This window comes from Colossoma macropomum, unplaced genomic scaffold, assembly GCF_904425465.1.
Source record: "Colossoma macropomum unplaced genomic scaffold, Colossoma_macropomum, whole genome shotgun sequence".
In the NCBI taxonomy this organism is placed as follows: Eukaryota; Metazoa; Chordata; class Actinopteri; order Characiformes; family Serrasalmidae; genus Colossoma; species Colossoma macropomum.
In genome coordinates, this window is record NW_023494799.1 from 17,184,542 (window position 1) to 17,210,736 (window position 26,195).

Genomic DNA, 26,195 nt, shown 5'->3' on the forward strand with positions numbered 1-26,195 from the left:
TGCAACTAGACTCTGGTCTGACTGCACTCTGCAACTGTCAGATTCTCAAAAAGATCACGGTTTTTGTAAACCAGCACGATGAAAGAGAACAGAGATTACTCACAGTTAACACCTGTCTATCTAAACCAGGGGTCTCCAGTCTTATCCACAAAAGGCCAGTGTGGCTGCAGGTTTTCATTCCAACAAAGCAGCAGCTTACCTGATCAGTTGTTTGACTGAGAATTTAAACAAGGAGAATCAGGTGTGTTCCTGCTTGATTGACATGAAAACCTGCAGCCACACCACCCTTTTCCAGATAAGATTGGAGACCCCTGATATAAACTAAACATGTGTTAAACTATAATGTTAAACTATAATAATCAATAATATGGGGTAACTATGTGGCAAACAAAAAAATTAAATGTGCTTTTAAAAAAACATTTTTTGGTCACTTAAACTAAATTTGTTTCAATGACAGGTCAAATTTCTTTTATATTTTCAGTGTGCGATTAAGCTAATTAACCACAAAGGCTCTTTTTTTAACCAAGGGTGCCAACAATAATGGAGCTGACTGTATATGTTCAACCCCAACAGCTCTACAGAAATCTAGTAAGTCAAACTAATACTAAGTCTATTGTATTCCTTGTATCTGGGTCACTAGAACTTCACTATGTTCAAGTAACGACAACATAGAACTATTAAACTTGTATATTCTTTGGACAGATGCAAAGTGCTGCAGCCTGTTGTGACTCAACTTCTCATCTGATGTGGTTGTGAGAACAAGTTCTGTGTCAGCCTTGAGCAGTCAGATGCTTTCAACTTGCAGCTATACATTTTACTGGTATGCAAGGCTGGAGACACATTTCCAGGAACAATCATAGAGCGAACCTGCACAATCCCTGCTGCTCAAGCAACGCTTCACAACTGCTGCAACAGAAAAAAACAACAAGTGCTCCTGCGGTCAAGGGTCATCTCATATAATCCTCCAGTATTCTCTTTAGATGAGCTGTGCTTTCAGGCTTCAGAGACAGAGCCTGCTACATTCAATACCTTTTTATAAGACATATCCATTTTGAACCAGGCCATGCTGAACATTTGCAAATAACTCCAGTTCCAGATCTTCTTTATCTGATTCCACTTGTCTATCTGTGGCACTTGGATCATCCATCTTGTTTTGAATATGTCTGCCTGCCAAACATCACAGATCCCTGTCATTTTTCATCTGAGCCGAGTATTGTCTGAGCAATGGCTCAATCAAGGGATATAAAGGAGGGTATAATGTTACCTTCCCCTGGATGATATATATATATATATATATATACATGAAGAAGCCTCCACTGTTTCATCATAATGCATCAAGAAATATTATGCATGGCTTCCAAAGCAGAAAAATTCCTTATAGTTAAGATGCTACACTCTGGCTCAGTTGTCATAAACATTGGCTGTACCAAATTAGGCATCACGTGAGACTGAAATATTTTCATATCGTCACATGAAGGGTTTGATTCATTCCCGTTGCCCCTGCGTTTGGGTGCCAGGAAATGCTAAAGGCTATTGGGACACCAAAGCCTAGGTAATCCTCAACCATAATAATGCACTCTCTTCTCATTCCAAGTGGATTAGAATGTGAGATAGATTAGGCTGGAAACAGTACCTGATGCCACTCGCTGTGATTTAATCAGTGCTATTTTAGCGCAGAAAAGAAAGCTATTCTTTCCTTAAGAAAAGCTCACACCCTAATGCCGATTCTGTGCTCAGTGCCAGAACAATTTACATTAACTCTCGGAACTCGGCACACTAAATACCCAGTAGGATAGACAGACCATAAAATCGCATCTTACATAATCACATCTTGCATTACACTCGTTTGCAACTATTTTAGGATTTAATCATTTGGAAATCAAATGAGCTTGTTAAGAGTAAGGATATTCACGCTATTTTCTCTCTTTCTGTCCCTCTCTCTGTCTCTTGCTCTCTCTCTGTCACCTTCTGTCTCTCTTGTAGGGGTTGTTGGAGGAGGCTATCACCATGGAGGAGAATTTCTCTGTCTTGTACACTCCTTGCTGTGGGAATCCCACTAGGGACACAACCCTGCAGACAGAAGAGACCTTCCGAAAGCTGCACCCTGCCTTCACTACCTATATCTTTACTGGTATGGAGAAAAAAACATAGTATAGTAAAGCATACAGACATACACTCATGAGGATGCAATACAGAGCCAAATGCATTAATTATGTACAGTACGGGAGAACGTGGTATATCAAGCCAGGGGGTAAAGTCAACCACCCTTTGTATTTAGGCAACACAGAAATAACCATGAGATCACAGATTCAAGAAGAATAGTTAATGTCACATGAATTCTGGTTGAGATGAGCATGGGAAGAGAGTAGTGAACTAACCAAAGCCAAAAATGTGATTTTTCTCATGCCAAATAAAAATTTAAAGGTTAAGATATTATCGGTAATGTGTGTTAAAAAAAGTTATATAGGCTTGGGATACTTTTTACATACTAGTTTACAGCAGCATATGCTTCAACATGAGGTCATAAACCTACGTTTATGTGTGGAGCAGTTTTCTCAAAATGGGGGTTGTGGGATAAATCATGGCACTAGTCTTGAGGGCAGGTTGAGCCAACTTACCTCAATTAAAATATAATGTATATTCACTCGTATATAATTAGGTAAAATACATTCATGCATGTTGAATTGTAGTGATATTGCAGAATTTCCATCATGCCAAGAAACCACAAACGTGAAACCAATAGGGGTTCAGCCCCATTGGAAGATATGAGAAAAGCAGCCAATCATGTGTGAGATTTGGTCTGCTGCAATGGAGGAAAAAATAGTGTGGCACATTTTACCCTTTCCCCCTTCCTATGCTCAATTTACCCCTGCAAGTTGTGCCAAAGGACCATTTTTTGATGGGTTGTGCTTCTAAAACTGCAAAACTTGCTAAACAAAATGTTTTAATTTCTATGCACAGCATCTCTAAATATGCATCACAACTATTATCTGGAATAAACATACATTTGTTTTTCTGTAAAATCATGAATTGTAAAAAGTGACTCATTATATCTCATTCTCCCGTACAGTGTGACGTGATGAGTAATTCTTCAATATTACTCCACTGCAGATTAATACTCCGTACTGCAGGGTCCTAAAACCTGGGGAAATGGCTACCATATGTAGAGATCAAGAAAGCCAAAGTGGCAGTAGTGTGGCAGAATTTTCTCCATGTAATTACCCTATTCCAGAACAACAAGAGCTCATTTCAACATGAACCAACCTATGCTGTGCGTTTGAGCTTAAGGCTAAAGCATTGCGTTAGGCCAAAAGAAAAAATGCAGCTGAATGCTTCATGCTAGCTAGTTAAGGGGGTATTTGATCACGTTTTCCCAAAAAAATTCTGCATAATTCATTTGCTAAGATGTAAACAAAGTCATTTAGAGTTTGGTGTAAAATGTGCCACAGCAGTGGTGACAGGAACCAGATGTCTGAAGATTTGAATGCCTCTTAAAGCTATCACAGGAAGCTATTATGCAAAAGGGTTACAAGTATGCTGCCTGATGTCTGAGACATTGTTTTATGAATAATTTCAAATAAGGTTTTGGCTTTAACCATATTTAAAAAAATCCAATTATGGCAGAGAGGTACATGCGTGGCACTGTAAGGCAAAACAGAAAGAAAACATATATTTCCCCCTCGGTTCCTATCAATACAACTATAAATCCAGCTCAGTATGTTTCTCTACAATGCTCTGTTTCTCACCAAACCACATTGGCTTTGTTTACATCTTAACAATGGAATTCTGCAGTTTTTTTTTTTTATTTGTTTATTTTTATTGGTAATTCCCTTTTAAGAGATGCTGAAGTTTACTGCTAACGTTACTGTGTTTTGTTATTAAAGCAAACTTAGGATCCTTAGAACACAAAAGAGTATGTTCTTATTTGTTCAGTTGGGTCTCACTGTCAGTGCAGTATGACACCTTATTCACAAAGTTTGGCACTGGAGTTCATGTTTCAAAGTAAAGGCTTAGACATACTGTTTTAGGGAAAAAAATATTATAACATCTTATATAATCTGGAGTTTTTTTACCTTTCAGAAAGTTTTTCACATTTCACATTCACTCATCTCATTTACAAAAATGCTACTTTAAAGAACCATCCATTGAAATGTTCTTTGGGGAATCAGAAGTGTTTTTTTCAATGGCATTAGTCCAAAGAACCCTTTTTGGCACCTTTATTTTTAAGCATGTGGTTGTAAAACTGACATTTCAGCCACTCACTCTGCCTATTACCTCCCCTTGTTGCCTTCCCTTTGCATTGGCACAGAACTTTCAACAGCATGCATTATGTCATGCAATATTTCTAGATCCTGCTATGCCTAATTCAGATGTTGCCCCAGCAACAGGTTGTGAATGAAGCGGTTGGTGGCACTGAGGCAGGCAGGGAAAGAAAGCAGTGCTCTCTGAGCTGCGTGTTCTGAAATCCTGGCTATTTTCACACTAAGGGCGAAAGCTCACCTCTCTAGATTCAATTAGCCCTCTCCATTTCCACATATTTCTCTATTATAAAAAAATCCATAGTCCACCATCCAGTGTGCATCTGCCATCCATACCCTGACCTTAACCATGACTGACTTAAAATTACCCATTCTGCAGCAACTTAACCGTATAGCTGTTCTGCCCTGTGTGTGTGTGTGTGTGTGTGTGTGTGTGCGTGTATGTGTGTTTGTACGTGGGCGGTGGGAGGAGGGCTGAATGTTAACTAATTAATTAACAGGGCCTCGAACGGAGCTTGTCGGTTCGTCTGCACGTGTTCCGAGGGCATGCAGAGTTTGAGCTCATGCTGGCTGAGTTTGTCAAGGGAGATGGCTAGACTGAAAGAAGATGAGCATGCGCTGAAGCCTTTCTTGGGCCAAACTATTATTTTTTTCCACCTTATTAAGACAAGGTGAAAAATAAATAAATAAATAAATGTCGAGTGCCATCGGCAAGAGGTCAGCCTCACCGAAGCATAAATGATACACCATTTCAATCTTGCAAATCAGTGTTCCGCTACTTTGAAGAAAGCGGCGATGTCGCAAATGTTATGCTTTCGCACATTAGGATCAAAGGATTCAACGCACACCTTCGGGTTGCTGTTCATAATGTCTCTGAATATATTTTTGAAAGCATTGTAACATTTTTGAAAGAAAGTTAATATGTAGATTCACCGTGCAATCTCCTGACACAGCAGTAAGCCTGTCCCCAAACCAAACTCCCTTTGCAATCCAAGTTAACAGTGCACAGACTGCACTTAGCAGAGTGGCTCATCTGAAACCTTGTGACTTGGGGGAGGAACCTTTATTTTTAAAGACTACAGTACCTATACTTTTAATAAAAAGCATTGAATGAAATAGCCGTTTTCATAAAATGCTTCATACTGCATGTTATTTCTCTCCTTATTTTTCTCTAAAAGAGATGACATATGTCCCCTTCACTCCATACTATAATCCAGCAAGTGAAGTTCCCTGGGGGACGCTTCATTCCCTGCTGGGCGTTATGTCAGCGGTCTTGTTCCCTAGAGACACTGCCTTCTCCTATCTGTTTTCTCTTCTTTAGCACATTAAGTAAGGCATTCTGCTCACCGGTGTGAAGACAATAATTCCCAGCAACATAGCAAAATATGAGGCACATTTTAAGCCACGCTGAACTTATGTTTATTTCAGCACTTTGCATATTGGGCTGTGATTGTGTGTCACAGTGTTTTTTTTAATTTCCGTATCAATTTCTCACAGTGGAAATTCAGCTTCTTTTTCAGATGAAATATAATGTATGCATATCCACTGCATGCTGTTTACTGTGTTTCTCTGTGCCGCAGTCTGTTTTCATGTTAGTGCATGTAGTGCCTTTGGTCATGTGTTCTGTTTACTTGAAAGAAAAATTTTCCTCCAACAAAAAAACAGATAGAAAACGGAGAAATTAGGTCCTACATGTAAGTTAATGTGAACTGAATTTACTCCATGTATTTGCTAGCAATTATATAATTCTAAGGAAATATGTAAACACCTTTTAACCTTTTTGCTACTTTTTCTACTTCATAGAATAGTAGTCAGAATCTTGCTTTTGTACTCCTTCAGAGTGTGCATAGGCATGTAAACCTGCCTATATATATATATATATATATATATATATATATATATATATATATATATATATATATATATAACGTTTTTAAGTTTGTTTGAGTTAATGAATATTTATTCATGTTTAGCAGTACATGTTTTTGGTTGTATTTGACTGAGGACAAATTAAGATGCTTCCAAAAGTCCAAATAAGTACTGCAGGTGTGATGCTTAGCTTCTGACATCACACTGTAATTGTTACTCTGAACTCCAGCATGAGCCACTTGCTATGTAACACTGTCAGCAACTCCTGGCCTCTGCTCAAGAATATGGGTGAGTACATTTTCTTCTCAACTAAATTAAAGACAGCCTAAAAATCCTAAATATGCACAGATATACACTCATTTCATCATAGCCATTTTGGTGACTAAGGTGTTTTTGGCATGAAATCAGTCCTTCAAACCTATTAATACTGGTTTTGTCCATATTAGTGTTGCCCATAGAGATGTTCCTATCTGATACAATGGATTGGGGACCGATCCAGGCACATTTTAATGGACTGGGTATCAGCTGAAATAAGCCCAATCCACTTCCAGTCCTTTGTTTTTCTTTTTGTTGTGCTCTATTTACATTAGGCTATTGTCATGGAGGTGCTGTAGATGGACATTATAGCACTTGCAGCAATCAGACACGTTTTCAGAAAAAGTGATATATTTAAGATCCTACAGTATTTATTGGCAGCCTGCCTGTGGTCACCGAGCCTTTTCCATCTGATCCAGGCAATCAGGGCCCTAGGAACATAATTAGCGGGAGCAAGTGTGGCAGATTGTGTTCCTGTTTCACAGGAAGGTAGAGCCAGGATTGGTGACCTCTGGCCTAGCATATCTTACCTAAATTATGTGGCTATATTACATACATCTATGTAACTACAACGCTTGGATCAGATCTGTATGAGTTGATACTCAACATTAATGCGCTCGGATCAGGAGAGAGTGATTCGGGACATGCCTAGTTAACTACACTGAATACAGTACCACTGAATTATCTGATATTGGTTCACGGGAATACAATTGAATGCAACAGAAACCAAAAAGAATCAAATAAGTGACATGTTAAACTTCAAATTGAAGTACTGCTTTAACAGACGTGAGAAACTAACCCCCCAGTTTTTCCCCATTCATGACACTCAGAGATTACAGGAACCATTCAATGTATTGACTGGAATGACATAAAATTTCTTAATGAACTTTGGAGCGTGTTGAGCCAAGGGAGGCAGAGAGGGCCGAGCTGGTAGATGGACTACCACTGGCCAGCTAGCAGAGCAGGGTTGAAGAGGTCAGCATAGCTAGCTCTGTAGCTGCGAGCATGCACTGCTAAGAGAAGGAAAATCAATGCATTTGTGTAATGTATCAAAGGCCCAGACTCCACATGGGTCTGTAAAGTAATCAGTCATCGGCAGGGGACCGTGGCAGCTCTTGCCTTTATCAAATGCCTGTATCCAAGTCCCTACTGCAGTTTCTTGTGAACATGTACAGCATATGAAACAGGCAGAGGTTACCAGTACAAATTGGTTGGGCTGAGGTGACAATAACAAAAATGATAATGATGTTAATGATAATATTGTCATGGTTGTCAAATATACACCAAATAATTCTACTGCTTTTTAACCTCCTGAACCTTATTATCCATCTATTAAATTTAAGATTTAAGAGTGTGAGGAACTGAAGTGTGGCCTACATACAGGCCCTTAGGATTTAGGGGGTTAAAGTGAATATCAAAATAACATTTGATTGAATCTGATAATGAGATTCAATGTATTACCAAAATATTGATTTGTTAGATTTGTAAGATGTGAATGAAAGAAAGAACAATATATTTTTCTGCTTTTTTTTAAGGGCCTCACCAACCCCTAAGCACCTTCATCAGATTTGTGAGACTTTAGGAAGGATTCTGGATTTTATCAAATGCACCAAGCTAGCTATGGGTATACTATCTGCTTTATGTGTTTTTAGATGATCCTGGATGAGAAGCAACCAGAAGATTTGTTAGTGGTGCCACAACACACCACTCCTTTTGGTAGTGTTTAAAGTTGGTAGGGTTTGACCACAGATAATGACTCTAATAATGAGTATGAGATAATGACATCATGACTTTACACTGACCAATAACATACAACTAGCCATTACAACAATGGTGGCTGCATAGGAATAATTAAAAATTTGATCAGTTTGAATTGCATTAGAGCCATGTTAGTGGTATGCTACACCATTTGGACAGACAAATAACAATGAATTGGAATTTGGTGTCTCAAAGTCTTTTAAACCAGGTACTTCTGCAATGTACTAGTTTATTGCAAGTAGTGTTATTATACCTAGTGGAAGGGAAAGAGCCATCAGAGGCCACTGATCTTTGAGATATTCAAAAAGGATCTAAAAGAATTTCAAAATGGTAGAGCGGTGCACTGTAAAAAACAGTCTGAGCTCACTGAACTTCGAATAATAAGTTAAAGGAATGTAAAACACAGGTTACTGTTCTGTTCATTTGCAATTAGATGTTTAATGAACTCAAAATGTCAAAGTAACCAGATCACTAATATTTTAACAAATCATTTTAATGGAGCATGTTATAGCTAACTTTACCTTGCCTAACTGCTAACCTAGGTGCAGTTCAACAATGTGGGGTAACAAGCTATAACTTATAATTTCCATTTAGGGCAAAACATTAATATTTGATTTGAGACAGTACTACTCTACAAAAATACAGACGCTACATAGTGAAGTACATTGTAAATTGTATCAGAGTATAGTGCAGCAGTGCCTCAATTGAGATTCAGGTCATGTTTTGAGGCAGTCATGTTCTTGTTAAAAACAAAATCACAAAGACCAGGTGGGATTTAGTGCCTCCATTCCTTTGTGGTGTCCTGTGGAACCAATCAGACTCACTCTGCTTAATTCAATAATGAAACTGTACCAGATTCATTGGAGAAACTTAAACAGTATAAAACAGACACACACAATATCATTGCCAACTCATAATAATTCTAATAAGAGGGGCCCCACTTCGATGGACAAAAATCTCAGACTGAGATAAACTTGATGAGTGTAACATCAACATCAAGATGAGGAATATAATAATTTGCTTAATATCTGAAAGTAATTTGATTGCTCAAACTTAATTTGTGCTAGAACTTTCTAATAAGAGAAATGCATGAGTACTATGAGTGAACAAAGTTTAATTATATGAGGATAAAATATGTACAAAATCCTGAAATCAGGCAAGATGAACCAAAGAAATAAGGGCAGTGAATGGAAAGTATAATGCAAAAAGGCTCTATGCTGACAGACACATTGTCATTTACTGAGAGACTATAAAGCAGTACGTTAATAGGTTCACCAAATATTCAGAGGACGTAAAATTGGCAAAGAGCAGCATTAAATTCTGTCAAACTTAGAGGCTACAGATAAGCAACAGCAGGCATATTCATTGTGATAAATATGGGTGGACTACCACGCCAACATTGGAAAAGGTACTGGCAAGGAGAACGCCACCGGCTCCTCCTGAAAGTCAGCAACTCTACTCACTTACCAATTTATGCTGACATTTTCAACCCTGAAGCCATTTGTCTGCCATCAAGATGGCCAATATGGAAGAACTCTCTCCTTGAGGTTTTAAATATGAGATATAACCAACCTGGTTTCAACCTCCCAAAAAATTAGCAGTCCAGACCCTGGTCCTGCATTGTCCATGGCACTGTACATTCATGGAATTTATTCCAAAGTTCCATGCATGATTTTACTATGCATTTGACACCAAACATGACATTATTGCTGAAAAGTAAAACAGATGGATTACATATTCATGCAACATAGAACTATTACAGGATACTATGAACGTTCTATGCAATTTCCAGTTCAAAATATGATATGAGAAAGTGTCTTTACAGCATTATTCTGGTTTACCTCCTATTCAAATTCCTTGGTGCGTGCTTTGGCTTTATTTTGCTGCATATTTTTCTTATCAGGTAGAAACGTAGATCAATGGCTTTTTATCTGTCCTTCCTTTACTGATAACAAAGGAGTAAAGACATCTGTCAGAAAATACCATATAAATACCTTTGAGCCACCCCTGGATGAACCACAATAGTAGCCTGTATTGAGAATTGTGGAAGGTTACAAGAAAGGAATAAAACCTGTCTTTTGCCCTTGATGAACCCAATGCTGAACCAAGTGGTGAGAGGTTACAGGATGTACTTTGAGGGACTGTAGCACTCCTACACTGCTGATAACCCACTGATCAGACAAAAATACCATCTGTGCCATCTGCAGACTACAATACACTGCAAATACGAACATTCACATAGATCAGGTTTTGATTTCACTTGGATGGCTAAACTCATGGGGTGTTTATTTTGGAGGATCGTGATTGAATTAGAGTTGTGACAGTGGCTGCATGAACACCACAGAGACATGATTCTTATTGCATTAGTCACTCATTCTCAGACAAAGCCAGGCAAAGGAAATTCCATTACCTCGCTATTAAAAACAGAATCGATTTTATCTAAATTGTGAGCAACACATTTATTTCGTGAATAATGCGTCTCACCAGCGTCAACTTGGACACCAAGCTCTCTATTACTCATTTCATTCAACCAATTCTTTGTTGAGGCCTAGCATATTGAATTACACAAAATTACAAATGATCCAAAATATATCAATATTGAACTAGTCAATGGTAATAAATAAATGATCAGAGAGTGCAGAAGATGTTAATTCGCATGCAAGCTCATGAAACTTACAAACACAGTATGTACACTGCATCCCTCTCCAGCTACAGAGAGCATTTGCTGACAGCGAAGAAAAAAAAAGTATGTGATTTATCTTTTCATTGATGCATTCTTACCTAATGGTAATGCGACAATTAACAAAACATTAGCTGTGCTCTACAGGCAATTAGGCAGCCACAGTGATGTAGGAAAATGGTTGCATATAGATAATTACAAAGGAGTTCTGATCATCAGCACTCTGTCCTTCTCAATACTGCATCATCCCAAACCGCTGGCAGAGGCGCCGAGGGTGCACAAAGAAAATAATCCCATGAAATATTCAGCAGGGAAAAAACATCACTCGTAAAGAAGGAGAGAGGGACTCTCTCTCTATCTCCCTCTCTATGTCTCTCGTCACCTCCCTTTCCCTCTCTCTCTCTCTATCTCACTCTCACTCTTTCTCTCTCTCTCTTTCTGTCTCACTCTGTTTCCTTCTCTGTCTCATCTCTCTCTCTCTCTCTCTCTCTCTCTCTCTCTCTCTCTCTCTCTCTCTCTCTCTCTCTCTCTCTCCACTGCTGTTCTTGGGTTATTGAAAGTAAACAGCACAGGGTGGCACATAGGAGAAAAAACAGGGCCTGCCCAGCCCTGAGACAGTGGCGGGGAAAAATGAAGCATGCTGGAGGATATGTATCTGTAATAAAAATGACCATAAAGAGGATGAATGACAGCAGGGATAATAGCAGGCCAAGCTCGCACTAAAGAAAAGGAGTTTGGGGAAGCAAAGAGCAGAGCATCATTTAGACAAGTGACCTCACCAGGACAAAAACAGCCCATATGGGGAAAGGAGGGGGGGGTTAAGGGGGGGTCAACCTTGAGGGGTTTGTGTGTTTGTGCGTAGATTCTGTAACTTGTGTATAAAGTTGAGGTTGGCAGCAAAGGACTCTAGGCAGCTGTCCCACTACAGAACAAAAAGAGGGAAAAATATTGCATTTTCTCAACAAGATTTCCAGGCTTTAGTGGAGAAGAACAAAAGGCACGACCCCCATTTTGTCAGTTTTCAGTGTGGGGGAGCAAGCACACAACAGGAGATGCCAGGAGATATCTGATGTGATGAATTGGCTAGGAACATGGTGGTGCTTTTAAAGCACTGTAGCAGCTCAACTCAGATGGCTCCAAGGGCCACTGCAGTCTAGTGGAGCTGTCAGCCTCTCACAGAGCAACAGTGTGCTAATACCCTGGAAAGTGTATGGTTGATTATCATGTCTGTTGTTAGTCTGTTTTGAAAGGTCACTGTTCCTCTTGCACGCCAATCTAGTATTCATGCCTGGGAAATCAAAGCGCTCATGAATGCATGCTTAAATGTGCTAGATATGCCAGATAAAGAGATAGACGCAGTGCAGAGACCTAAAATGTATATGTGTATGCATGCATAAATAAATGTAGTATCCTCCTGTGTGTATGAGTGTGAATGTGTGCATATGTGTACCCTAAGGAAGGGAGAAGTAGTATAAGTACTTGTGCACATTTGTATCTTGTGGTATCAGCTGAGGTTGGTGACAATAAAATAGGGCTTCATTGCCAATATTTTCTCCAGTTCCATTAAATTGACAAAAACACAATATGTTGTTCAGGCCTACCTATGAAAGGCATATTGAGCATATTGCAGTGAAAAATGGAGAATATATATGATGTTTTCTCTGTATTTATACTGCGCTCTGTGTATTATATGAATGAATGAACGTGTGCCCTCTTGTCTGTGAGAATTTAGGCCGGGTTCTGTGCAGGTTCAGGACTGATAGAGAGGCTTCTGTATGCGGACTCCTTACATGGGCTGAGGAGAGTCAAGGAGCACACAGAGGTCCTGCAGCACACACTAACAGAGTTAGCAGTAGCGCCCTACCTACAGGAGATCGGCCCTGCTGACACTTCCCTGGTGAGCCTGATGCCTTGTTCATGTATCTCCCCATTTAGATAAGAGCTGAACATGATTACAGCTACAAATACATGACATTGTCAGTGCACATTAAAACACTGTTAGAACTGCACCCTTAAATACATATGTCACATGTCATAATGTGGTCATCCCTTTGAAATATGCCCACAATCAGACCAGACAAGTCCAGCTCCTTCTCAACCATCTTTAACCATAAGCTAGAGCCAATTGGGGAACAGCTTTAAAGGGTAACTGCTGTTGTAGAGGAGGGTGAGCGGCGGGCAAGTCTCCCAGGCCCTCTGCCCCTGTTATCACACAGCACTCGGGCTGCGCGACTAGCCTAGCTTGTTTTAATAAAGTCCTGAATTATGCATGCCAATAAGCAGGGCTTTGTTTTGAATATTTATGAGACAGCAGGGAAAGCCAGGGAGGGAAATAGAAGGCGGATGCTTTTTGTGCGCACATGTATAAGAACAAGGGAAAAGGAAAGAAATGGAGATAGAAGGAGGAGGTGGCTCAAAGCTGGTTCCGGTATACAGTACTGATGCTCAATAATTGCCTCTTTACTAGATTAGTGTCGCACAGTGGTAAGCTTAGCCTAAATCAATGCAGCGTGATGCATGTGATATTGCAACCAAATCTGCCATGAATAGGGAACCGTGGGGGCGTCCAATTAGTGGGATGTTTATATGGGCTCAATAGGGCATAGCTCAGAATCATAGTGGTAAATTAGAAAGTAACTCCATTCGGGCCAAATTGATGGTAAAATAGGAAATGTATTCATACTATACGCATCTAGCATTGATACATACTTTTAAGGTGCATGAGATTAACTTTGACAAGGGGCATAAATACTTTGGAAACTGTGGTGTTGCTAGATATAAAGATGCAAAGGTTCAGCATCCTGCTGGCTCAGGCTATGTATAACTGACCAGCTGAGGTCCAAAATAAGTAGTTTAATGTTCTCTTTCTCATCTTCTCTGGAGTCTTAATAATTCAGGACGCAGGATTATTTTTTTTGAGTGCCCCTGGAGAAGGCTCTCTCTCTCTCAGTGGCATGGGGTGAGATAAAAAACCCAACTGAACAGCGCTCACAGGTGACCTGCCACTTCCTTATCCTGTTCTTCAGAGTGCTGTATGCCTCCACTCTCTTTCTTTCTCCACCTTTTCTCTCTCCATACTCTCCATCCCATTGCTGCAGACAAGTGGAGCTCAGTGGGCTGTCCCATGTATATTACTTCCTTTCCCTTGCAGTGATGGACGAGTGGTGTTTGTCAATTTGTCCACATTGTCTAGCCCCTCAAACGAGGCTTGTGGGGGGAAAAAAGGCCTCTCTCTCTCCTCTGCCCTAGCAGCAGCCAAGGGGATTGACATGGCAGTCCTCATTGTATGAGGAATGAGTTATAAAAATCGGCCGCCAACAAATGATTTTTTAATTAGCCTTTAAGGCGCTGTGTTTAGAGAAGTTATGGTGGACGCGTGAATTGCGCTCTGATAATCTTTATCTCTGGCCCACAGCTGCAGGCTCTAATGGCAGACACCATGGACACCCTTGGAGGCAAGCGGCCTGATCAGGAACGTGTGTGGAATGCAATGCAAAAGGTAAATAGAGGGAGAAAGGGAAAAGGACAATGAGTGTGTGCAAATGCCACGGCGTACACACACACACACACACACACACACACAGTGTCACACAGAACCATCATCCTGTACAATGTCCAGTGAATATTCTGCACATGCCCCTCAGGAATCAAAAGAAAGATTTGACATATCAAATCAGAGAAAGAGAAGGGAAAAAATGAATGTTGTGTGCTTCAATGAGAGTGTGTGCATGTGCGTATCTGTAGGGAGTTTCTCTTGGCATGGCTGTCACCTCTGTTAGGATTAATCAGAGGCTTCTGAACTTGCAAATGGCAAGCCTGTCAGATGGGGGAGGTGGCTATTTGAAATTTCTGTCCAAATTACATTCTCTCGTTAATTAGCATGGCTCTGGCATTTGAAATCGTTACTTAGAGCAAGAAAATGAAAGCCCTTTCCCAGCAAAAAGCCTAAAAGTACGATCTCTGAATCAAAAGCGCTGCATATTGCTGCTTTTCAACTGTCCTCCTAAGGCGGAATCAGTTTTTTCAGCCCTATTTCCCACATCTTGCCTGGTTGAATTTCCACTGACCCCCCACTCATGTGAATAAGTACTACTAGTGAATATTCAAGTGCTGAGCTTGGATGAAGATTCATAGTGTCAGTTGTGGTAGAAGCATCACACTGGGGAGGTACTATGGTTCAAGCTAAAAAAATGGCTTAGGTAGAAGCTGGGTAAATTCACTTGTCTTTGTTATAGAGAATGGCTGTACTGACTGCAAAGAATCATGTTTGCATCTTGAGGAGCAGGTTAGGAGACATAGTTCTTCACACTTTCTTCATACTTTACTTACCTTCAAGTAAGTGTTTGAAAGCCTTGTAATGTCCTTGTTTCATCCAAAACATCCCAAAAGTGTTTATGTGAGCTTAGTGCTAGCATGTTATTAGAAATCCCACAGTGGTACAGAAATTAGTGTTATCATAGAGGTGTTTTTTACCATTTGACATCTAGGCCTCACTCTAATAGCCATGGTCTGCCAATGCATTTAGCTAAACATTACATAATTATTTATATGTTTTTACATAATTGCAAAATGTCATGTGATTTTACATTTTAATTATAAAATATTATAGTTAGTTCTGTAATTAATTGCATTTAGCTGTATTCAGTTTACATTCTGCATTAACACGTTTAAACCTGACTGTATTTGCATTTGTTTTGATGTCAGTGACAACGGTTGGTTTTTTCTTCAAGCATATAAAGGTTATGTGCATAGCAGTACATTTTTGCCAAATTGAAATCCTAACAAAAATATCTACTCTTCTATTTACAAACATAAATATGGTGTTGATTGAAAATTTACAATCTGCTCTTTAGACAGTTTTCTCCACTTGTTTTAATGAACTACAAGCAAGAATTAATTAAACTAAATAAATGTTGATGTAGAAGCAGTTTGGAGCCTCTGAGGATGTTGTGTTGAAAGAACTGAAGTAAATGTGAAATTGTGAGTGCAGTTATGGGAGCAGTTAGAAAATTTACACAGGAGCCACATGGTGCTGTTAGTTCTGACAAGTTAGCATTTAGCATCTGAGTGGTTTGTGTTTCAGGATCTGAGCAACGGTAACAAGCTGATGGGGGTGTTGGTTTTGGCCTGGGCTCTCTGGGGCCCCGCGGTGTCTGAGCCTGTGATGGTGATGAATAGCGTTGGGCCCGAAGAGCTGACACTCACACACTCAGACAGTGCATCAGCGGGCCAGTCGCTCCCAGCCACAGCCTAGTGTGTCGCCGGGGGTTACTGATGGGCCTTATTAATCACCCCATCAGGCTTCAGCACCTCAGTGCTGCTCCACTCCCTTACACACACACACACACTCTCTTACAAACGGCCTGCTTTCACTCCAGATCTGTCCCATACATCATCCACCGCTGGAGCTGGGGAGCCAAGAGGGCAGGGTTGAGACTGATCTCAGAGCAACCACAGTTTAAATACTAAAAGCAGAAATATGGGACTCTGACGCTGAACACTTGAACACACTATGATCACACTTCAGAAGAGGTAGAGCAATATATCCTGCCTTCTAATCACCTTGCAAACACTGTCTCATTTAGAGATTACTGATTACCAGATGTAATGCACCTTTCTTTTTTAGCAGATATACGTAAATTTGTGACGTTAGCTAAGTCTATTCTATTATTATTTCATCTACAACTCGTTTCCAAAAAGGTTTGGGTTGCTGCACAAAATGTAAACAAAAAACATGCAACAATGCGCAAATCATTCAAACACCATATTTAATTGAAAATAGTACAAAGACAACCAATCAAATGTTGAAAGTGAGTAATTATAATGTTTTTTGAAAAATATATGCCCATTTTGAATTTGATGCCAGGAACACATTTCAAAAAAGTTGGGACAGGAATGTTTACCTATTCTTTTAACAACACTCCGTAAGCATTTGAGAACTGAGAAGACTAATTGCTGTTGTTTTGAAAGTAAAATGTTCCCCATTCTTGCTTGATATAGGATTGTAGCTGCTCAATAGTTTGGGGTCTTCTTTGTTGAATTTTTCATTTCATAATTCACCAAATGTTTTCAATGGGTGACTGGATGGCAGGCAGGCCAGTTTATCACCTGGACTCTTTTACTGTGAAGCCATGCTGTTATGAAACTTGCAGGATGTGATTTGGCATTGTCTTGCTGAAATAAGCAAGGCTTTCCCTGAAAAAGACATTGTCTGACTGGCAGTTTATGTTGTTCCAACACCAGTATATAACATTCAGCATTAATGGTACTTTCACAGATGTGCAAATCACCCATGCAATGTGCACTAATGCACCCCCATACCATCACAGACACTGGCTTTTGAACTGTGCACTGATAACAAGCCGGCTGGTCCCTCTCGTCTTTAGCCCAAAGGATGCAATGTCTATCATGTCCAAAAAGAATTTAAAATTTCAAACAGGACACTTTTCCACTTTGCCTCTGTCTGTCTTAAATGAGCTTGGGCCCAGAGAAGGCAGAAGCATTTCTGGATCTTGTCTATATACAGTTTCTTCTTTGCGTGGTAGGGTTTTAGTTTGTATTTGTGAATGTTTGCATTGTCCCTTAAAAACAGATTTCTCTGGGTTCTCTAAATCACTTAATGATATTTTGTACTTTCTAATGATATTATGTCTTCAAGTTCTTTGCTATTTTATGTTGAGAAATGTTATTCTTGAATTGTTGCACTATTTGCCTGTGCAGTCTTTCACTGAGTGGTGAACCCCTCTCCATCTTTACTTATGAAAGGCTCAGACTCTCTGGGATGCTCTGCTTATACCCAAACATGTTACTCACCTGTTGCCAGTTAACCTGTAGTTGTTAGATGTCTCACAAGGTGCTTTTTTGGCATTACAAAACTTTACCAGTCTTTTGTTGCCCCTGTTCCAACTTTTTTGAAATTCCAAAAAAACAATAAACATTCTCAGTTTTAACATTTGATATGTTGTTTCAATTAAATATAATGTTTAAATAATTGCTCATCATTGCATTCCGTTTTGATTTACATTTTGCACAGCGTTCCAACTTTTTTGGAAATGGGATTGTAGTTTATTTCATAGTCAAATTACTGAATTTATTAAATGCTGAAGGAAAACTGTGTATTCTCATAAACTTCATTAACAGAGCTCTACACACAAATGCATAAAGAACAACCTTAAAGGCTGAAAATGTGATTTGCATTGGTAATAAACAGTGGAATCAAGTTTCTCACTAAAGCAAACTTTAAGAGAGCTTGTTTGGAAAATTGGGCACCTACAGTATTGTACAAAAGACCACCTTTGTTTATGTAATTTCGAGTGAAAATTTTTTCAGCGGCAGGAAAAAAGCAGAAACATATATTGACAGAAACTTACACAGAAGTATCAATAACTAACAATATTTTTTTCAGTATTCACCCTTTGCCTTTATTACAGCTTCCATTGTTTTTCTTTGTAAAGAAATCTGCAGTCTTACATTTTCTGTGTCTGTGATCCACGTAATCCCAAACACATACCAAAAATGTTGAGGTCTGGGCTCTGGGGTGACCAGTCCATTATTCTGAGAAAACTCAGCTAGCATTGAGTTGTCTTCTTACAGTGAATGGGTGGACAGAAACAGCTGTAGATTTTTTTCAGATTTTTCAAGAGTGGAGCTTGATTTTTTTCCTGTCTCTCAAAGATGAAAGCTTTAAGTACTGTTTATCTGATGGTGACAGTTTTGGTGGTCTATCTGGTCATGATAGGAGTTGCTGACAGTTGTCCCTCATGTTCTCTGCTATTGTCAGTTATTTTGCTTTGACTTTCCCCATTCTTAGACCTTAATCTCCTCTGAAATATCTCCTGAAAAATTAATGAGTACTTGATGGCTGTTTTAACTGGAAATTAAATAAATTAAGGGTGGTCTCTGACTTTTGCACAATACTGCAGAATGTCTTCTCTTTGTGGAAATGGAAATAAAATATCTTATGTAAATTAAAATGAATTAGCAAATTCTGTGATTGTAGCTTGAGGGAGAGGACACTTGTCTTCAAGGAGACCCATATATTGTTTTATTCCAGAGCGTCTGCTTTCTCATGAACCTGCCCTTTTTATAGCAAAGGGATATTAAGAATTAAAACCCAGTCCACCTCATAAACTTCATGAATCATGGAAAATCATGAAAGCTCTAAAACCCTGAAATTCCTAATCAGTGATCAAACTAGTTCATATATTTTGTAAATGGTGGCAAACCCTACCTCATGTAATGGCACAGGAATGTGGGTAATTTATGAGGCTTGGTAACACTGCCTTGGCAGAAGTAAAACAGAGCAACACTTCATTTTTACTCGTCCAGGACTCTGTTTGCTAAAAGCTAAATCAAAAAGTCTTTAGCTGACAAACACGATGATGGCTGTGTTTTGACACCCTGTGCCCCAAAACGATTGCTTTGCTTGTCTTTGCTTTGATAAGTCATTGGATGCAGATGCTCAGACCACCTGGTCCATCAGCCTGAAATAAATGCACTCTGGCCCATTCCTGCATGCAGTGCCCTGAACATCCGTGAGTGGCGGAAATATCTGTGAGTAACACACACTTGGGAGGAGTGTTTTACACCTCGGTGCGCCACATTGTATTTCCTCCTCTCGTCCCTGAAATGAGTGAAAGTGATGCATGGCTAGGGCTTTTATGCTATGGTGCCCATGGGCATGGTCTGGAGGAAAGATAAAAATAATCAAGGCCTTAAAAGGGCTTTGGAAAAATGTGACCTATAAGAGCAAACATTTGAATATCTATCAGCCAACAGTGTATGAAAAAGATTGCCAAAAAAGGTCAGTAGTGGGTTGGAGAGGAGGCGTGCCATTAACAAGGGTGCATAGTTTGCAGCCAGTAAGAGCTGGTCTTCTGGCTCTGCAGTGGAGACCTTTTGTTTTGGGTGCAGCGCTGATGGAGGCTGACAGCTTTGATGGGCGTTTTGACAGCTTTCATATCAGACATGAGGCCTGCAGGCTGCCTATAAAACTGCACCAGTCAGAACCGGGTCTTGTGAAGGCTCACCGAGTGTGTGTGTGTGTTTGTTGGTGCTTCTGTCTCACTTCTCTGTCTTTCCCTCCCTCTATCTCCCTTTCTCCCTCTTCTACTCACTCACTCACTCACACGTAGCAGAGATGCAAGCTGCACATTAATAGAAGATCTAATGGTTCTTCAGTCGGAGCCTGGCTCTGTTCTGTATGTATGTGTGTTTGTGTGTGCATGTACGTGAGCGCTCTCAGTGTCCACTGCTCCATTAGAGAAGTGGGAGAGAGAGTGCATTTAGGAAGTGGAATGACTGCAAAGGCCACTCCTGTGCTGAATTTACATCGGTCCCCAGAGGAAAAACCTCTCAGACTAAAACAGTCTTGGGCTGAATTCAGACCACCTTGGTAAACAGACCTTACTGCCTCACCCTGGCCCTCTGTCTACTAGACTATCTCTCTCTTCTAGCCTTCCCTCACTTTAGAAGCTTTTCTTTTCTATTGTATCTCTTGTCTCCGAATAGCCTTTTTAATTCATCTCTTCATCGTGCATTCACTTTCATATTTCACTCCCACTTCTCTCCTATTCTCTGAAGCGGACAAAAAAAACACTCCATGTGCTTGTGCTCGTCTATTCCAAAACGAGGTAGAAAGGGGAGTGCAGCCCCATCCCTCTGTCTTGAGGAGGTAATTAAGTCTCCAAGGGGGGCTTGCCATGGCCAGAAGGAAAAAAAAAGCGTTGATCTGTAACCCTCTTGATAGCTGGTCTGCATGTAAAGCATGATGACTATTGTGCATTTCTGGCCTGAGCTGATTTCAGAGTTTTCTGTGTGTGTATGTGTGTGTGTTGCTCTTAAAGGTGGGACTGATTGAGGACATGCTGTATCAGTGGGAGAAGACCTACGTGAAGAATAAGGCTCTCAGGGCTGCATGGAAACAAAAGGCCAAGGAGAGAAAAGCATTGAAAGAGCCAAAAAAGGGGCTTTCTGTGAAACCGGTCCTGCAGGGGGTTCCCCAAGCCCAGTCTGAACCAGACCCCAGCTCCAGCGAGCTCCACTCAGTTTCATCTCCTTACACAACACCCAACCCACCTTCTGCACTCCGTACTCCAGACACAGCCACTCATCTTCAGAGGGAGCCTCCAGCAGCCCCTATTACTCCACACTGACAGAAATAAATGGGCTCTGCAGCTCGGCCATCTCTCTGATTTAGGGTCTCCTTTTTTAACCTACCTCCCCTTGTTTACCAGTCACGCGCAGTGTCTCCAGCTGAGCTCTACAGGCAAAGAAGGCCTTCTCTCCCGGGAAGAAATGCATGGGTGGGGTTGTTCAATTTAAGCACAAGTGGGTACCTGCTCTTTTTGTGCCCTTCTGTGCATATAAAGTAATTTATGGTTTATAAACAGAAATTAACTATGATTTACTGCTATAAAGACAAAAAAACAAGCCCCTCTGCGATAAAACACATGAGATTCAGTCAAATGAATGAGTTTATTTGATGATAAAAATACGTAAAACACTGCACCACAGCCATTATGCACAGCATGAAGGGCAAAAACACAACAAAACCATAGAGCTTATTTCAGCTCTGGTTGGAGAATGTTAACCACTAAAGCCCTACAGTGGCCCCAAAAAATATTCGGACATTTGCATCATACTCAAAATGTATAAGTTCATTGTGTTGGGTAACAAAATATAAAACTAAGTGTCATTCATTTTAAACAAATTTTTGTAAAAGTATTCTTTCAATAGGCAGTTAGTGTGTTTCAGATTGTTATCGATTGATCTGTTTCTTTGCAGTCTTCTGCAGGTGTGCATTCACAATGCATCTGTATGCTTCTGAGTTTAGGATCCCATCAATAAACACCAGCTATAAACAAAAACATCCTTTGATTTTCTATTTCCACTTCAGTGCTTTACAGTACACTAGTGCAGTATGGTTGGAATTCTTCTCCAGGCCTTCTACCTGCAAAGAGTCTATGGTTGGTTTATTGTTGTACTACAAATATTTTGTTAAACAAGTCACATAAAGAACTTTCTTAAAGCTTACCAATGGTTAAAGCGTCGAAAATTATATACGTATAAACCCTTTTCCATAATATTTGATTTTTGATAGAAAAGCACACCTGACTTATTTATATATAATAAATGATTATATAAATATAATTTTCTCAGGTGCCTAAACATATTGAACCAAGCTATATGTTTATTTATAAAACAGATCTGGTCCTAAAAATCTGTTTGGCTGAGCCGCGTTCCATATACGCACACTTATGAAAGCCTCACAACAACTGAATTGTGTATTACTACACCATGGCATGGAAAAAAAACAGTGTGTTGTTAATGGAATAATCTTTGACTCTAATGCTGCTTGCATGGACCACCAAGTATATTGATGAAGTAAGAACCCACTTTTTGTTTAAACCGAGGGGCTGGCGACTTATGTTCTTATCTAGAACTAGGCTGGTCAACTAGCAATTAACTACAACTAGAAATTGTAGCCTCTACAGCCAAATAGTGCATCATTTATCGAGTAAGGATGTGGCTGAGTCCCAAATGACTATTTCTTAGCTATATTTTGCACCGTTGGGGTGCAGGATCAAGTATTTAAATTCCTACGTAGTGCAATATGTTGGGAGCAGGGAGCCATTTGAGATTCAGCCCTAGTGTTCTAAACTCCCTTCCCTATGATAAAATCGCAGTAACACACGGCATGTCGTGGCTTATTGATTTAACGTGTGTGTAACACTTACCCTGAAACATTTACAAAATGTAGAGTAGCTGGCTTTTTCAAAAAGTGTAAAGAGTACCTTGACTGTTTTCTTCATTTTTTACATATTTAATTCCTTTTTTGCCTCAGTGTTACTGACTACCAACTTTTGATACTAGTAGGTTAATATGCCCTAGAAGTGATTCACCAAGGGTTCAACAAGGATAACTGAATAATAAACCTGCAGTTTAAAGGGTTAATGTCAGCATTTTGGTGATCACTGCTATCTTTGCTAACAGGATTTTAAAGACAACGTTCTAGATTCTGCATTTCATTGCTTCATGTGGTTAGGACCTCTTTTCGGGCTTACGTGTATAGTTTGTAGTGGCACTATCAGCTAAATGTACAAGGTGGGATTGATCATGTAGATCCAAACGTGTTGAGTAAACACCATCAGTGGAGCCCCAGTCACTCACATGCTACACGCTACATCAATCATCCAGCACCGCCCCTACACACACACATACATACATACATACACCACAGGAGCTGTTCTCGGGCATTAGCTGTATTGACAGTGAGTGCTCTTCTCAATACCGAATGCAACACACACACACCTCCACATTTAACTCATTGCTGATTCACTTGCTGAGGCCCTTGACTTTGTGACATGCCAGCACTATTAACCAAGCCCTATTATAGACACACTTTGCTTATACAGAGCTTAGTCCTTAATCTGTTTTGAATGGGCCGGGCTGTGCCTAAAGGCAATTAGAGTCTGGCAGCTAGTGACAGAGGTTTGTAGAATGTTGTGATCAGCAATAAGAGTGCCTATTCATTTCAATGCAGAATAAATTAATGGCGCTTATCGAGTGGTCAGAAGGGGAAACCATTTGCGTTGTACAGTATTGGCATGTTGTAGAGATTAATTATACCCATGGTGTTTTGTAATTGATAAACAATTATTATAATCCCAGCTTACATGTATAATGCATAAAGGCATAAGGGAAATGTGTTGAATGTGCCGAGCCATAGTGGGGCTATAAAAAGAATTTTTGATGGAGAATGTGTTTGGAGAGAGAATGAAAATGGGATTTGATAAACCCTGGCCAAATGTGTGCCAGTCCTACGTTTCCTTCTCTTTTAAACAGCTCTCCTTTTCTTTAATCAGACCTGTTTCAAAATTTTGACTTTACAATTGAATATCGGAAGGCTGGCAAGAATCTCAAGCAGGAATTAATAAGTAGAACAGCACAGCAAAACATTTAAATATCAATTTACCAATTGTGTATTATTTGATAGGTAAATGAGATTCTGCCATCACTAAATATAAATCCGTCCATCTTTGTAGGGTTTTTTTTTTTAACTCTTTTTCTGTTTCTGGCAGCAGTTCATCTGATAAGATTTTTAAATTAGTATCTGAAAATAACGACTAATTTTCTTGAAATATTGACTTAGTATGTGGGAAAAATGACTTACTTTTTTGAGATATTTAGTTATTAAACTGAAATTCTCACATCCTATGTAGTAATAAGTTATTAAATTACAAAATTGTAAGTAATTATTTCATGCATATTATAATAAGTCATTTTTGACATAAGTCAAAATGTTGGGAAAATTTAGGTAAGTATTTTAGTCATTATGGCCTGGTGGGAATGGGCTGCCATAGAAAGGAGCTGAAATCAGAGATGTACTCAAACTTCCACTGGAATGTGCGCTTAATCTGCAGAATATTTCAGTAAATATAAGTATGCATACTTAAGCCACTTATAAAGCTCTGTACAAACACTGGCATGACTTCCCTCTTTACATTTGCTTGACTTCAGTGGAATTCAAGTTAACATATTGGTGAGCTGGACTCTGGAGCTAGCTCTGGTCATGTGTTATATTTAGTGCCAAAAAGTTGAATTTATCTGTATTCAGAAATGTTTTCTGATTATTTATGCATCTATGGCAAAATGGATTCAGTGGGAGGAGTAAAGATGTCTATTCTTCATTCAGCAGGGCTGCACGCTCAGAGAATAGACGCTTCAAATGGCAGCCGTATGTGTGAAATGTCATTTTTCTCTGGAGGCAGATATTACACATTGTAGTTTGGCCCCTTAATGAATATTTACATGAATGAAAAAAGGAGTGGGTGGGTTGAGTGCACTGACTAACTCAGCAACAAGAAAAAAAATCACTCACAAAAAGATGAGATCAGAAGATCAGAGGGTATTAGGGCTGTTTTACCAATAAATATCCAATTGTGCGTACGTGTGTGCGTGTGGAAGGGCGGGCAGTGAGTTTGGCTGACAGACAAGAGAGCGAGGGAGGTAGGGAGGGATCGCTTTAAGTGCAGACAGGATAAACTGTTTGCTTGGAGCCCTGGAGAACACGCTGGTAAACATCTTTCCCCGCCATGTTTCTCCACAAATGTGAAGTTGGAGGAATAATCCTTCTGATCGAGTGTGGCACAGACGCAACAGTGCTGCTGTAGTGGGAGAACAGAAAGGAACTGAAAACAGAGTCACTCAGAAAACCTGCCACTGGAGTGTGCACACAATTCACAGCAGGATCTGAGCGCGTCTGATCTCAGGCTTGCCCCACAATCAGACCATGGAACGCAAACATGGAACTCTTCAGAATAACTTCACAGCATAAATATCCTGGAAGCTTTGCTGCAGCACTGTCTGAAACAGGTAACTTGATGTTCTGGAGATATCACATGAAATATGGAGAATGCAACAGCTGAAAAGGAGGTTTCTAGCACATGAAAGCATCCCAGTTCCATCTGATTCTCCCTAACATCCTCATCCTCAAAAACAAGCCAGGAACGCACAGGAACAGGAGTATTTTTACCTTCTTTGCGAAAATACGATAATGACCAGATATAACCCCTACCACTATGAGAAGAGCTGTGGAAGGTTGTAATGTTTTTGATCATCGTAACCCCACCATTTCAGTCCAATGACCTACAGACTGTCCTGTGGCCTATAAGCTATTCAGAGCAGGGACCGAGGTGCTGTTCAGGCAGGACATCCCAAGTGTTTAAGGAGGTACAATCTGATCCGTCCCTGCACAACCTCAGTGAATCAGCAGGGATTACCAGTGGCATTGAAATGACTGGCATTGAGCTGCTTCTCCATTTCGGTGATAACAGGCATCCGATAAGCAGAGGATACTGCATGTGGACACTGGTGAGAGGACAAGCGCAATGTTGATTGGCCTTCTTCTCTATTTGACCTCACAAATGGACATAAAGGCTTTAGACAATGTGATTTAAGTTCACAACATCATCAAACACTGTGCCACAGGTGGAGAGAAAACAAAAGATGTGAAGTTTTATAGTCTATACCAGCGGTTCTCAAACTGGAAGAAGTTTCAATTTTGTCGGCTTATCAAATCTTGGCCATATCTAAGAAGTGGTACTTGTTCATAGATTATTAAAGAGTTATCTGTAATGTAATGTAAACGACCCATGTGTCTTGTATATGTATGTCAATGTTATACAAGGTTCTGGTAAGACATGGTCCTTGTTTGCTAAATGAAAGCAATAGCAATAACTGAAAGCAGGAGGCAAGGGGGACACAGTGGAACTTACTATCCACAAAGGGTCTAAAAGGTTTGAGAACTGCTA

The 26,195-nt window shown here is 39.9% G+C and overlaps 1 protein-coding gene across 1 annotated transcript in view; it reads left to right on the forward strand.

The window, feature by feature from the left end:
- LOC118819307 (spermatogenesis-associated protein 16-like) overlaps positions 1-21,954 on the forward strand; it is a 67,003-nt gene extending 45,049 nt beyond the window's left edge. Inside the window, exons 5-8 of the mRNA XM_036587039.1 lie at positions 1,984-2,131; positions 12,630-12,778; positions 14,297-14,380; positions 20,727-21,954. Of these exons, the coding sequence (XP_036442932.1) occupies positions 1,984-2,131; positions 12,630-12,778; positions 14,297-14,380; positions 20,727-21,035 (690 nt within the window). The 3' untranslated portion in view covers positions 21,036-21,954. The remainder of the gene's footprint in view (positions 1-1,983; positions 2,132-12,629; positions 12,779-14,296; positions 14,381-20,726) is intronic.
- The last annotated feature ends 4,241 nt before the right edge of the window (positions 21,955-26,195 follow it).